The 16355-nt window shown below is 24.8% G+C and overlaps 1 protein-coding gene across 1 annotated transcript; it reads left to right on the forward strand.

Annotated features, from left to right (window-relative positions):
* Window positions 1–559: 559 nt before the first annotated feature.
* LOC145974381 (thyrotropin-releasing hormone-degrading ectoenzyme-like) lies at window positions 560–12805 on the forward strand. Its single transcript, XM_083104187.1, has 14 exons — window positions 560–601; window positions 1861–2371; window positions 3086–3532; window positions 3922–4102; window positions 4478–4619; window positions 4943–5039; window positions 5808–6151; window positions 7308–7582; window positions 8961–9169; window positions 9371–9679; window positions 9784–9853; window positions 10519–10611; window positions 10790–10984; window positions 11417–12805. The coding sequence occupies exons 2-13, from the start codon at window positions 1917–1919 to the stop codon at window positions 10952–10954; spliced, it is 2787 nt and encodes a 928-aa protein (XP_082960313.1). The 5' UTR covers window positions 560–601; window positions 1861–1916; the 3' UTR covers window positions 10955–10984; window positions 11417–12805.
* The last annotated feature ends 3550 nt before the right edge of the window (window positions 12806–16355 follow it).

Raw genomic sequence — 16355 nt, forward strand, 5'->3', positions numbered from 1 at the left:
AATTATTTGCTTAGAAGAAAGAAAATGAAAGTATAAAATACAATTTCTCGGATGGCTTTAAAATATTTTTCAAAAATAATTATTTTACAATCAAATATAAATCGCGGGAGTTAATTTAATCAAATATTCACACTTTATTACTCATTGATAAATAAGACATTTATTAAACCTGATTTCACATTATTTTGATTTTAAAAGTTGTTTTAATGACATATTTATTATGATTTCAGATATCGAACGTTGTTATTTGTCGGTAGTTTCCCAGAAGATCAAATATATGTAGTGAAGATCATGAAGATCAAATATATGTAGATACAGTTTTTGTCGACATTAATAATATATGGTAACAACGAGATAACTACGTTTAATTATTATCAAGAAACTAAATTCTGATCTGCAGATAACTATATACGAAAGGCGAGTGATTATAAAAAGAAAATACCTACATAGTCGTTTAAAAATAAATAAAATGTGTACGTTATGTACACCGAGAGGACAATTTAAATAATTTTAACGTAGAAACATAACATGTATAATTCTTTTGGTCAAAAATGTCTGCCTTTTTCGAAATTATTAAAAGGACAGAATTTTAATTTTAAGCGTATGTTATTATATTATTTATGAAATAAAAACAAATCACACAATCTAATTTAAAATTAAACGTTTAATAAAAAAGTTCTTTATAAAATGTGTTAAAAGTTCTTTATTAAGTGTGATAAAACTTAATCAAATTAACCCTTTGTACTCCATAGTCGCTGCTACGGCAACATGTATACTTTGTATCGCAACATTAGAGGCGCCGCTAAGGCGACATATATTTTACAAAGAAAGTGTTTGATCTCTCCTTCATGCAATATTCTATGCTTAGTTGCTGATCAGAAAATCAACCAAAAGGGGCAAGAGACACTACCGCGCGAGAGCGCTCAAAACTAAAGATAATAAGCGCGGTCATTGTCTCTTGCCCCTTTTGGTTGATTTTCTGATTGGCAACTAAGCATAGAATATTGCATGAAGGAGAGATCAAACATGCCGGCCGCCTTGAAAAGAGTGTCTTCAACAAGAAGCAAATGATAAAAACTAAACGACTCAGACGATTTACACACAATATAGGCTGAAATAAAAGTGACATTAGTTGCAAAAAAATAAACGTGCATATCAAACCAACAAAAAAGTGGGCTCGTGTTTTATTTTACACTCAGCCATCTCAAGCATGAACAAAAAGTTATTTATATTATTTGTTTTTCTGTTGATTGTAGTGAAATTATTTATAATACTGAGAGTAGCAGTGATGACAGTAAAGTAGAATTTTATATTTATTTGATATAATAATTTTTATTTGATATATAATTTTTTAATGTATGTATTTTAATGTCACCAAAGGTACCATAAAAATATCTTGGAGTTGCTGATAAGTCATATAATAAAATTAGGTGGAGTACAAAGGGCTAATATATTCGCTAAAATATACATATATATTGCAAGATTATAATTCTTTTATCCTAAGGCTATATTTTATTAATAATAAATGATGTGATATTTTTTACTCATGTTTATTCATATTATTTTTATACATAACAAAAGCAATAATTGAAGCAAATTTTTTATTACATATATATATATATATATATATATATATATATATATATATATATGTACACACACACACACACACACACACTCACTCACTCACTCACACACACACACACACACACACACACACACACACACACACACACACACACACACACACACACACACACACACACACACACACACACACACACACACATGTATGTATATATGTACATACATATACACATATATACATATATATTATTTTATTTGTATTTTTGTTTCAAGAAGAAAAGATGGTTAATTAGACATTTAAGACGAATGAGAGAGAGAAAAAGAGTGACATGGCATTCCTAAAAGTATTAAGTTGCAGTCTAATATTCATTGTCGCGACGACTCCTTTTAATGATGCACAATTGTCCGTACTACCGAAGCTGAGTGTACTGCAACATTATAACATCCATTTTGAACTATATGTCAATGAGGATATCTTCTACGGCGAATATAATGTCCGCATATATATTCTTGATGAAATGCAAGATATATATTTTTATACAGAAAATTTGTCGATAACAAGAATTACGATAACAAATAATACACAAATATCTGAAGAAAGCGAAGAAGAAGTTTTTGCTCATAGACCGAAGAAATTTATCTACGACACTAAAACGAATATAACCACCATTTCTTTACCGTATAATTTATCATCAGGAAATTATACTGTGAATATGAAATTTTCCGGGTTTTTAGCTGAAGATGGCGGATTTAGAACTTACATGAATAAACAAAATGATAGAGTGTGAGTAGTTTTTAAAGCGTTAAATAACTTAGACTCTATAAATATGTACTATTCTTGCTTTAATTTTTGCAAACTATTCGTAGTATTATTACTATTATTACTACAGTTGACATAATTTTAACATATATCATATGATTCAATAAAGTACTATTTAAACATAGCTGTTATAATTTATAAAAAATTTTCCTATAAGTAATTAATTGAGGAAAAATCTTTTGCATTGGAAGTATACATAGTATTTCTATTATCAAAAACTTTTTAATACAAGATAGATATTGATCACACATAGATAACAAAATCTTAAATATTAGAAATGCTGTTATATGTTATCATCTTCACATATTTATTATCTTATATAAGTGCATATTTTAGAGAATTTTATGAATATATTATTTTATGTAGATTTATTATAGATATGTAGATTTATATATAGATATTATAGATTTATTATACTATTACAAATATTTTTTATGACGTACATGTATATTAAATAAAAATATAGCATAATAGTAAAATGGTAATATAATATAAATATATTATAATTAATCTTTTAACAGTATGCTTAAGTTTTTATGTACATTTGTTTTCCATTTCTTTCTTTTTCTCTTTTAATTTCTAACATTTCAGTAATAACTGAAAACTTTTTATTATAAACTTTTTATTTAAAATATATTGTTATATTTTTTATTAAAAATATACTGTTACATATGCTAGGTGGTTGTCTGCAACGCATTATTACAAATTTGCGACTCGAAAATTATTTCCATTTTTGAAGGATACTCTATATGCTAGTTATAACATTTCTATAAAGCATCATACAAACTACACGGCTTTATCAAATATGCCCGTCCAAGAAGTAAATATGGATGAAAATAATATGCAATGGACACGTTTCGAATCTACTCCTGTAATGCCCGTTTATTTCATAGCAGCGGGTGTGTTTCATCTCGCCTTTACTTCAGAAACAAATCAGAGTGCCAGATTGTTGTGCAGAACTGACATGTTACCGCGTGTGCAATTTGCATACACAGTTGCTAAAAATATTACGCAGTTCTTAGAAAAGGAATTGCCGTACATCAGGAAAACTCCGGAAGTAAATCACATCGCAATTCCGGAGTTGTTCGACGTAGAAGAGATAATGTTGGGATCCGTTCTTCATAGGTAAATATATTTAGAAGGAAATGTTAATATATATCAAAAAATAATATTTTTTCTCGCTACTCGCTATTGTAGAAAAATTGATATAATTGATATAATTTTGATATAAAATTATATCAAAATTATATGTATATTTGTATATTTATAGTATTTCAATAAATAATAATAATGTATCATAGTTAACAGAGTAATTTGCGTATGTGTCTATGTTTTTGTAAATGAACACATATAATATATTATTTCTTAAAACAATTACTTTTTCTTTTTAATTTATCTATATATATATATATGTATATAATTTAATTATTTAATTTATCTATGATATAACTAATTTTCATATTTATAACAGAGATTCTCTATATTTTATTGTGATACTTCTGAATTATTTTTAGAGAAGAAGATATTATCTATAATGAAAGAATAGATTCTGAGATACGGAAAATTGAAATAACACAAGTAATAGCATATAAGATGGCGCACGAATGGCTTTTTAATGGAATCGATCCATATGAGTGGGAATTCTGGTTAAGCAAAGGTTTTGCTACGTTTTTTGGAATTTACGTCGCCAATAAGGTTACTTTATATTTAGCGTTAATTATTTCAATCACAATCTCAAATAATCGGAATTTAAAAATATTTAGATTTCTATAACGATAATCAGCCAAAACTTATCACATAAGCAACATTAAATTAAAATATCATAATTTATATAATACATATTGACATATGTATATACTTTTAAATAACTTTAAAAATACATAATTTAAAATAATATCATTGAATATCATTAAATACTTAAATATATTTTTAAACTTAATAAGAAAAATTCATTGAACGAATGTGTGTAAATTTTTTTAAATATATTTTAACGGTTTTAATGTATGTTGCTAATGTGTAAGCAATTCTTTTGATTGAATATTTATTTAATTATATTAAAATCTTTTCCAGACACTTCCGCTTTTTCGGATACAAGATTTCTTTGTAGTTCAAATGCAAAATGATGTTCTTCATTGGAGCACTAAGGACACATGGCCGCTCACGAATAAATCAGGATTCAATAGCTCTTTTGAAATTCCTCTTTATATCAAGGGTATAATCAAGCAAATAATTCATTGTCGATAAATTCTTTAATGCTACATATAAAAAACATTATAATAAAAAAAATAATTTAGTTGTGATTTATTTTTATTATTGTTTTCGTAAAACGTTTATCAAAATTTTATTTAAAATAAAATTAAAAATAAAATTAAAGTTTAAAAAGTTAAAATTAAAGTTTATTAAAAATAAAATTAAAGTTAACCTTATTTATATAAAAGTTAACAGTTATGTTTAAAAATTCATATATCCAAATGAGGTATAGCAAATTTATTTTATACATACTACATTTTTATTTTATAATGTCAATTTTCGTAGTAAGCATTATGTTCCGCACATTGCAAACAATACTCCCCGAAGAAGTGTTCCGAAATGGTATGGAAATATATTCAAATATACTTAAGGATATAAAGCGGTGAGTAATATAGATTACAATATTATTATATAATAAATTTAAATGCATATTTTTAAAAGATGTTTTAATTTTATTTACTTTTTTAAATTATTTTTTGTTTTATTTTTCAATTTTTGAAATTTATTTTTGTTTATTTATCGATTTTCTCTTCTATGATTTTATTCTTTTCTATGTTTCTTAATATAATTTTATTTATACTTGATTTTTATTAGTAATTTCAAGACTTGTTAATTTTTCTCTTGTTAACTTTTAACTTCGACTTTGTTTTTGTACTTATTATTATTATTATTTTAATTGTTTCTTCTTTATTTATTATTTTAATTCTTTATTTATTTTCTTCTTTATTTATTATTTTACTTATTATTATTATTATTTTAATTGTTTCTTCTTTATTTATTATTTTAATTTTCGTCTTCTTCCAATTTTCTTTAACTTTTTTCGTTATACATCTATTTCATTCTTGTTTTTTTTAAATCTTCTCATATGTTCCCTACTTATATCTTTTAATTCTTTTTTCTTTTACTTTATTTCTTTTCTGTAATACATTTATCTTTTTTAATTACTATCCTATTGATTGTATTCTGCCATTTACCATTAATACTTTCTTATTATTCCAATTCTATTTGATATAATTTACATTTCTCCGTCACTACTGCTCTTCCAATTTTACTTTGTTCTTTAAAAATCTCGAATGCTTTTCAATATTTTTCTTAATATATCTTTTTTTATTTATCTTTTCTTATAATTCGTCGTTGTTTGGATTTTTAGCTCTAGAGGCATTAATGTTTTCTGGCATGTTATGCAAGCTGCTATGGATGCATCACCTACTGAAATCAAATACAATGTAAAGGATAGAATAGCTGGTTGGAGACAGCTAAATCAGTACCCTGTGATAAATGTGAAAAGAAATTATAATAATAACAGCTTGAATATATCTGTAGACAATTTTAATATGAATATATGGATATTTTTGAATATTACATCGCGGACGCATTCCGATTCGAAAAAAATATTGCCTGCAGTGTGGTTAGACCCACATATTTCGTACCATATATTAAATATAGATTTTATAGACAAGAATGACTGGATATTGGCTAATTTACAACAAAGTGGTAATTATAAAATATTAATCGATAAATTTATTATACTTTTATCGTATACTTTTATTACTATACTTTTATTACTATACTTTTATTACTTTCTATAGCTGCTCGTAGCAAATTCATATTTTTTCTTAAAAATAATTACGTGTTTTCTTTACACCAGTTGTTTCTCATTCTGTGCATAAAAGTATTACGGTAAGATAATCGAAAAGTAAATATTTTACAAGATATTTTATGGTTTATGTAAAATTTTGTCAACTTAAAGTATAAAATATCTCGTAAACTATTCAATTTTTGGCTATTTTATCCTTATAACTTTTTGCGAGGAATATTGTGAGAAATTGACTTATATAGACAAAGTAGAGTAGTTAAATTTAAAAACAACTAGGTTGTCCTTGATATCTACAAAATCAACTGATATTCCTATCCTATTTTCCTCTCCCTATCCTACAACTTTGATTTGAAACATTCTTTTCCAAAACGCCTGTTTTCGAGTTACTGTGTAAAAGTTAAAATGGAACATCCTGTATATAATTCAATCTATAGCAAATTTTTTATATATTATTTAGAGAACATTTTTCTTAAGCATCCAACAATGATTAAAATTATTTAATATCTAATAATTTAATTATTGGATGATGTAATTATAATGACTTAATTATAATAGTTATTTAATATTAATAATATGCAATTTTTGCTACACACACATAATATGCATAAAGATTCTATATTTTTACCTGATTATTTATATTTGATAAATTATGTCTACATAATCTATTATTATTATAATAAAATTTTATGCACGATCTAAAGATTACACATATAATATATTAAAATGTTAGACGCAACGAAGTATGTAGTATAATTTTATTATCATTATTTTGATTATAAATGTAAAAATAACAAAATAAATTTTAGTTGATATAACTCTTTTTGCATAGATCTCTAAATTGATATAACTCTTTTTGCATAGCTCTCTAAATTGATTTAACAGCGTGACATAATTTAATATTGATAATCCACAGTTTGCTTCTTATAATAATCACAATTTTTAATATATTTTTTATATGCTTTGAATATAAGAAGACAAAAGATATATCAAATTATTACTTGACAAATTCAATAAAAATTTAATTTAATTCAGAATTTATTTATCAAACGACAGGATGCTATCGCGTCAATTATGATGCCGAGAATTGGGGTAGACTTTCGATACATCTGAACTCCAAATCTTTTAGAAAAATACATGTTCTCGATCGTGCTAAAATCATGGACGACACATTTCACTTTGTGATGACAGGCAAACTAAATTCCACTATATTTTCGGATATTTCTCACTATCTATGGCGAGATACAGATTATATCGCATGGTATCCTATGTTCAAAAACTTGGAATATATGTCGGGTTTCTTTGCATTTCCAGAAAGCGCACCTATAAAGGTATAAATAATATTAGTTTCTGTAAGTAAAAAAATGTGCGTTTTATATTAAATAATTTATATATATATATAAAATATAAATGCATTGTGTACATTGTTCTTATATATACAGGGTGAGCCATTTTAATTAACGCACGCAATTATTTCGGAAACAAAGCATTTTAGAGAAAAATGTTTCAGACAAAAGTTTTATGGTTTCGAGGGGGCCATAAGATGGTATCATTGGTTTGACACTGAAGAGTCATTGAAGGTCACGTGAAGGTCACTTCAATTTTTTTAAATGGAACACTCTATATATTTTTGCACACTCTTGTAGCTTATCTCGAGAGCTTTCCAAAACATTATAATTAAGTACCTTTTCGTTAAGTACTTTTTGAGTTATGAGGCTTGAAATAATTTCTTAATTTTAAATAAACCGTAAAATATCTTGTAAAATATTCATTTTTCGATTATCTTACCTTAATACTTTTACATACAAAATAATGAGAGGAATCAACTGGTGTAAAGAAAACACATAGTTGTTTTGAAGAAAAAATATGTAATTTGCAATTAACAATTCCATATTTTTTCTTAAAAACAACTATGTGTTTTCTTTACACCAATTGATTCCTCTCATTATTTTGTACATAAAACTATTAAGGTAAGGTAATCGAAAAATGAATATTTTACAAGATATTTTACGGTTTATGTAAAATTAAGAAATTATTTCAAGCCTCATACCTCAAAAAGTACTTAACGAAAATGTACTTAATTATAGTGTTTTGGAAAGCTCTCGAGATGAGCTACAAGAATGTACAAAAATATATAGGATGTTCCATTTAAAAAAATTGAAGTGACCTTCACGTGACCTTCAAATGACTCTTCAAGGTCAAACCAATGATACCATCTTATGGCCCCCTCGAAACCATACAACTTTTGTCTAAAACATTTTTCTCTATCTTGCTTATTTTTCGAGTTATTTGGCTGCCTAAGTTAAAATGGGTCACCCTGTATATATGAACAACGTATACAACGCATTGATATTTTAAAATTAATATATTTTAAAATTTATTTTTGATAAAATATAGATGAATATACACAATGTTTAACTTTCCAAAGTTCAACTTCCGCTTTTAAATTTTCGTACAATAATTTGTAATAATTAGTATTAAAAAGAATAATAATTAGATATTAGATAATATCAAATTGTATTAATTAGGTGTAACATAATCACGCATTTATTATGTTTTTAATCTTATAAGAAGATTATTATATTATTTGAATATATATATTGTATATCTACAGTTTTTTAAATAGAAGTACATGCACAAACTTCATAAATTATTCTATAACATATAAATAAATATATAAATTCTTATACGTTTTTTAACAATTTGTAGACAGAAGTAATACCATTATTGAATACGATTTTATGGAATATAAAATATCCCGATTTGCAATCAGATAGATTGAGTCAGGGGAGCGTTTTCATTGAATGTTTGAGGCAAGAGGCTACAAAATGGTTATGCACCTTGGATCATACTATTTGCTTATCAATAGCTAAAAATGAATTAAATCGGTTTCTCTCGATTCGTACCAACCACACTAAGTAATTACTCTGTACAATTATTTTTCAATCACGTCCATTTTATACATACATTTTTTTATATAATATTTTGTGAAATGCTTGATAATTTATATGATCAAGAAATAGAATTACGAATTTTAATAATCTATTTTTATTTCTTAAATTTTAATAATCTATTTTTATTTCATTAATTATCTATTTTTATTTCACTCTGAATATCAGAATTTGGCCGGGATGGAGAGAATGGATATTCTGCAATGGTTTGAAGTCAGCGAGTGACGATATTTGGATGCAAGTGTTTAATATATATTTGAAAAAATCAGATTATAATATTTTAAAATTTTTAGCTTGCTCCAAAAATTTCTCAATCATTCTCAAGTATATAGATATAATGAAATTGGGCGCTGTTGAGGGAAAAATAATCACAGATTTCGATCATATAAACAGTTTGTGTTCTATTATTGCGAGACACGCAAAGAATATCGAAATATTTGATTCCATATTATACAATTTGGAAAGCATTAAACCCATGTAATAATATTATTTTGTAAAAATATGTAACAATTGTACAATTATTACAAAATTTGCTCTGTTTTCTAAATAACTTATATAAAGTTGTTGTTTCGTTTTTATAGACAAATCGATGTTATTCCATTATTAACTATCATCATTAACCATGCACATTCTAAGCAACAAATTGACAAGGTAAATTTTATAAACATATATGTAGGTTTATATATACAAATGTAGATGTACACAAATATAATTGTTCATTAATCTTTTCTTTTGAATATCAATTATCAATATATATACCGTATGTCTGAACATAATTTAGACTTATCTGTTCTATGATATATGTATTAGAATTGCTGATTGGACAACATCGGGATTGGACATTTATACATAAATTATAAAACTTTCTATTGTATTTCTATTGTATTATTTTTGTTAATTACAGGTTATTTTTATTTTTCTTTAATTCAATATAATTTCGGAAGCCGTATATAAAGTTATTTCTAATGGCTTCTTGTGAAAGTTAATAATAATTACGCATAATAATATGTGGAAATTAGAGGGGATTATATTCTATTATATGATCTATTATATAAAAATGCATCTATTGCAGAATATTATATGTGAAAGTTTTTTAATTTAACTTCTTGATCTTTTCTTACATCAATCTAAAGTTTCTTCAGACAGACGTTTCGTTGCTTAATTACGCTAAAGATAAATTATATTATATAAAATTCTACTATATTATATTATATTATATTATACTATATTATATTATATTATGCTATATTATAAAATAGAAGATAAAATATAAAATTACTATTTACATATTAATCAAAAAAGGCAATTTATTTTAGATAAAGGAATACATGAAATATAAGGTCCAGTATCTTCTGAAATATCCACCTTCTCTGATTAATTATGATCATGATAATCAATATGGTGATAAGGTAAATTTTATAAGCTTAGATATATTTAATTATTAATTTCTTATTATTAAGCTTATTTATTTTTATATCATATTACTATTTTATCTTAATTACCCTAATAACTAGAAAATGTGGTAGAATTTTACAGTACGAAAAGTAATTACTGTTGAAAATAAATGTTAAAATAATTTTTTTTTAGTTAAACGGATACTGGTTATTTAGAAAAACACATATGGAGAGTATAATAATGTATGTAAATAGCAAGCTAGCACTACGTTGGCTTCAAATAAAGTCTCAACTGTACCAATATCGACATCTTATAAAAGACCCTGGCGATATTTTTAAAGAAAACTTGGATGGTTAATAAATCTAATCAGATAAAAGATAGCGAAATGTAATGCTTGCACATATTTACTTTTAACATATGAATAGTTCTTGTATTTTCATTTATTCATTTTGGTTAAAAATATGCATTCACGAATAAAAAATACATATACGATAACGATGACATAGCGGTTAATACTAGAATAAAAAGTTAATGAGTACTATTTAAGCAGTTATAGTAAACATTATTACGTCTTCTTTCTTTTGGAAGTCTTTTACGCGGTTTTTCTTACAATTTTTCTATTTCTTAAAGTACTACTTGTGTGCTATAATTAAAAAAGAATATTTCTTTCAAGATGAATTGATATATTATGTAATGTGTATTATGTAATGCACATATGAAATATTTCACAATTATCATACAAATTTTATAAAAATTTCATTCTTAAGATATTAATCATAAATCCAAAGAGCTAATGCTTAATGATAATTATTTTTATAGATCACAGTATGAGACAGAACGTGCTAGTAGATGTAACTTTATTGTACTCGGAGGAATAAAAAATAATATGGAGTACAGTATATTGAATGGGCGTCAAATAATCGTTGCGACAGAAATAACATAATAGTTTCGATTGAATAATACAAAAGATAGAGAGTAAATTACACCTGTGACGTAATGTACAAAAACAGAATTAGAAAAACAGAAAAGTGCAGCCATATTTACAACTATAGTAGCGCAGTGGTCATAAAAATGAATACCTAACAATTTTTTATTATAATTACAATAACTCTAGAATAAGAAAAGGGTAAAAAAAATGAACAAGCGGATGATTTATAAATTAGAATCAAATGCTAAATAAATAGTTTAAATAAAATATCAGAAGTTCTGTAGTGAATTAGATTTAACAAATTGATTTAGATTTAATATTTCTTTGTTGAATTTAGAGTTTAAGAATAGAGTTTCAAAGTTTTATTGTCAAATTAAATTTAATACAGATAATACTGATTATTTTATTCAAAAAAAAATTGCAATAAATTACATATTTTAATCCTTTTTGGTTGATAGAAAGACTTTTTAGTATTAAAAAGCAACTTATTCTCTTAATTAAAAGATCTAAGGCTTTTAAAATCTTATGTTGATGTCAGAAATTTATTGTTTTTGCAGTACACAAGATATCAGTAGTGTATCATCATATATAACGTATGTGCCGCAAATATTTAAAATATGTAATTTGATGTCTCTAATAGAAAACAAATTAACAATTAAATTTATATTAAGATTAACAAAATGGCAAATGTCACACGTTTAGTATATTATTCGAATTGATATAATTATTAATTATCAATTAGATATAGTATATATATGTGTCTATGTATCTAAACTTGTAACGTAAAAAATTTAATGAACACAAAAGAATAAATTATCTATAATTATTACATCTTCTTTTTATTCATTATAGATATATTATTTTAGTGTGTTCATGCAATACTGACAAAAATATGACATAAAGTTTTATGAAATTTCTTTGTTCTTTGGAGATTCATTTTTTTATTCTATTAAGATGTATTTCTTTTATTATAAAAAAGAAAATTATTAGACAATTAATATATTAAGGACAATCAATATATTAGAAGTATTTATATATGCCGATCATTAAATTGCGTTACAAGCGGTGAGAAACTAACAGAAAAATTGTACAGAAATTGTTATTGTTATATAATATTATTAGTCTAAAAATTAATCGTACCAAAGCATGTACTTATTTTGCAATTATTTTTAATAGATTAGATTTTTAATAGATTATTTAATAGAAGATTATAAAAATTACGTATATATCTTACTTTATCTATGATAAAAATATGTATTGTTAATAATGTTTATAAAAAAGTTTATGTTTAAAATAAAATAAACTCTGCAAAAATATTACGTGATTTCATGTCTTGAGAAACATGTATTTAAAATAATTTTGTTACAAAATTTTATAATAAGATTCATAAGTAATTTATAAAGTTTTAATTGAAATAATGAATATTCCAATAAAAAGAAATTTAAAAATATATTTTAAAAATCAGTTCTTAAGACTTCATATGAGATCTCAACTCTGGTGTTCTTACAATCACTGAAAGTTCTTTCCGCACTACTTATATATAAAAATGTATGTGATTAATAAGATTGAGAATTATAACTCCTCCTTAAAATTCCTTTAATCCGCCCCACGAAACTTCATTTGATGTGTTAGTTCATCCCAGAATGTCATTCTCTTCCAGAAAAGATTTTTATTCATAATTATCTTAGTTGAATTTTCTATGTATACTCCAGTGAAATACTTCATCGGTTTCGTTTTCACTGTCTTCCACTTGAGGGAATTTAACTTCTTTGATGCTGGATTTCTATAAGAGATTTTTATTGTATTGTGTATTTTATTGATGCATCTTTTTTATATTTCAACGTATATCAAAAGAAAAATTTATTATACATTTATTATTAATCTATTATATAATAATTATAACATAGTCACGAAAAAATATGTGTTATTAAACTAAATTACTTTTGGAAAAGAGGCGGGAGCAGCGGAGGGTTACATTTAAAATTTTACAAATATTTCTTAAAGTGCAGACTTCAAGCTTGAAAATGAAATAAGAACTTTTCAACATTATCTTGATAAATTAATTTGTACTGATCTTTTACTTTTACTGATCTTGTGAAATTTATATATACACTGTTCAACAAAATTAAAAGATGCTAAATAAATACATTGGGTTAAAAAATCAGAAATGTTATATTGGATTATGTCTAATTGGACTTAGAATTGATCAAATGTACAGTTTTGTTATCAGATTAAATTCAAAACAGATAATATTGATTTTTCAATTCATAATACTTACAACTAAGTATATGTTATAATCCTTCCGATTAATACTGATTTTTTAATGTAATAAATTATTCTCTTAATTCGCAGACATCTGATGCTTCTAAAGTTATTTTAATGTCAAAAATCGAACGTTTTATAGCAATACCTTGATAATTATAATGCATATGACGTTAATACTTAAAAATTTTAAATTAAAATATCTTTGAAAGATTAAAAATTAAAATTATATCGAAATATTAAGAACTTTGAATCTACAACTTTTGATATTCTTTTAAGATATAATATTAAATAATTGCATAAGAACATGTAATGTATAAGAACATGTAATATAAAAAATTTCATAAATTCGAAATTAATAATCTAAAAACGTTATAGCTTCCTTGCACATATTTTCTTATTGGTATATATTTTATCATTTATGTAACACTTAAACAAAAGTATAAAATTATATAACATATTATACGACAATTTGCAAAATTTATTTCTATGTAATTTTTTTTCGAAACCTGTTTTTTATTCTATTTATAGAGTAAGAAAATATTGATTTTGAACATTGAATACCATAAATCTAACTAAAGCTAATAAATTAAGGGCTTAGGTACAGTCACAAGGTCGAAAAAAAGCAGTTTTTTGATAATTTTTTTTTAAGTTCTGAATGGATGTATTTATTTAAAAGTTTTCCTACATAAAAGAGCAATATTTAAAGAATATTTAAGAATTTTTTCTTAAAAAAATATGGATAATTAATCCACTGGTAGTAGATTTTCGTAGACGCTTCAAAAAAAAGATGCGGTGCGTAAGATAACTCGTCACAGGATTATGTAAAATCAAAAAAACAAAGAGATTCTGTTAGTAGATTAATATATCTCGCACTTGAACGAATTTATTTCAAAAATTATTAAAATTTCAATTTTTGGGACTGTTTTGAACCAAAAATGACGATTTTCACCCAAAAAATCGGCCTACTATTGCTTGTAAAATAGGTTAAAAATAAATAATATAAAAAAACCATCGTTCAAGTGCGAGTTTTATTCATACTAAAGATGTGTGTAAAATTTTATCAAGATCGGTGCAGTAGTTTTTGAGTTACTTTACGCACGGGCTTCAAAAATGCAGTTTTGAGATAAACGCGTTGAAAGTTTTCGGTGTTGATAAAAGTATGGTAATTATTTTTTTTTTAACTTACATAGAATCATCGATCCCAGGGCCATACTGGGTATCCTCAGCAGCAGTTTGAGCGTCCAAAGATTTTTTTTTTTTTTTTATTTTGCCGTATACCTGCACCGAGCGCTCTCGACGAGTCGGAGGGGCGAAGATATAGAAACCAGTCTCTTTGCGAGTTTTATTCCGATCGTTTTGAAACTTTCACATAATGTTTCTGAGATGTTGTACTTTCATATAAAAAAATTTCAAAAAAACGATTTTTTTCGACCTCATGACTGCACCTAAGCCCTTAAGACACAAACAGCGATGGATTGTTTGCTCATAAGAAAAAATATAAAAGTATAGAGAGAATATAAAACATTTTAATTGTTCTAAAACGTATTTAAAAAAATTAAATATATAGAGTAAGAGAGTTGATTTAATCATGTGGCATTTTATTGTGTTTATTGACTGGTAAGACACGTATTCATTTGATTTTATACTATTTTGAGATTTTCAAGGTTGTTTCCTTGCTATAACAGGCTTATTATGATATCGCTAGTCGAACGTTGGCATTTCTCGATAGTATCTCAGAACGGTAAGAGAGAGATCAAGTTAATATAGGTATATTTTCGATATTAATAATTTATAGAAATAAAGAGTTAATTATATTTAATTATTATTAAAAAACTAAATTCTGATCAGCTGGCATGATAATATACGAGGTAAATTATAATAAAACAGGATATATAACCGTTTTTAAAAAAAATAAGATGTGTACATTAGATATGCTGAGGACAATTTAAATAATTTTAACACACAAACATAACAAATATAGTATTTTTCTTCAGAGACGATTGTTTCTTTCAACATTGTCATTTTCATAAAATTCAATTTAAAATCAAGCATCTAATAAAGAAATTTTTTATTAAATTATGTCAATGTGATTAAATCTAATCAAATTAAATTAATACTAATAATTCTTTTATCTTAAAGGTAGATTACTTTAGTAAAATATTATATGTATAATATATGTTATATACTTTTTATATCTCTTCTTTTATACGTAATAATAGCAGTAATTAAAGAAAATTTATTGCCATAGCTATGTGATATAAAAACTTGTGTGAAATACATAATGTGTCAAAACTTGTACTTTTAAATTCTAAATTTGAAAACTGATTATCTAGATGATTTCTTGCACATTTTATTTACTGATAATATTTTGTCATTAATGTGTAACACTTACAAAAAGAGGCATTATAACATATGTTACACGACATATAATACTACGAAATTCATTTCTGTTGAATTCTTCCCTCGAAATCTCTTTTATTCTATTTATATGATAAAAGAAGAAAATGTATTAATTTCAAATATGTAATATAAGAAGGTCTACAACATTTAGCCAATAAATTATAA

This window comes from Camponotus vicinus, unplaced genomic scaffold (genome assembly GCF_025532165.1).
Source record: "Camponotus vicinus isolate PSW18456_S1 unplaced genomic scaffold, iyCamVici1.0 SCAF_7, whole genome shotgun sequence".
Lineage (NCBI taxonomy): Eukaryota > Metazoa > Arthropoda > Insecta > Hymenoptera > Formicidae > Camponotus > Camponotus vicinus.

Bases quoted from the DNA above. Each gene is read 5' to 3' on its own strand.
- LOC145974381 (XM_083104187.1), top strand. From the start codon at position 1,917: ATGGCATTCCTAAAAGTATTAAGTTGCAGTCTAATATTCATTGTCGCG. The intron at 6,152-7,307 runs GTAATTATAAAA...ATCAAACGACAG, and splicing joins GGCTAATTTACAACAAAGTG to GATGCTATCGCGTCAATTAT. The intron at 9,170-9,370 runs GTAATTACTCTG...TCTGAATATCAG, and splicing joins ATTCGTACCAACCACACTAA to AATTTGGCCGGGATGGAGAG.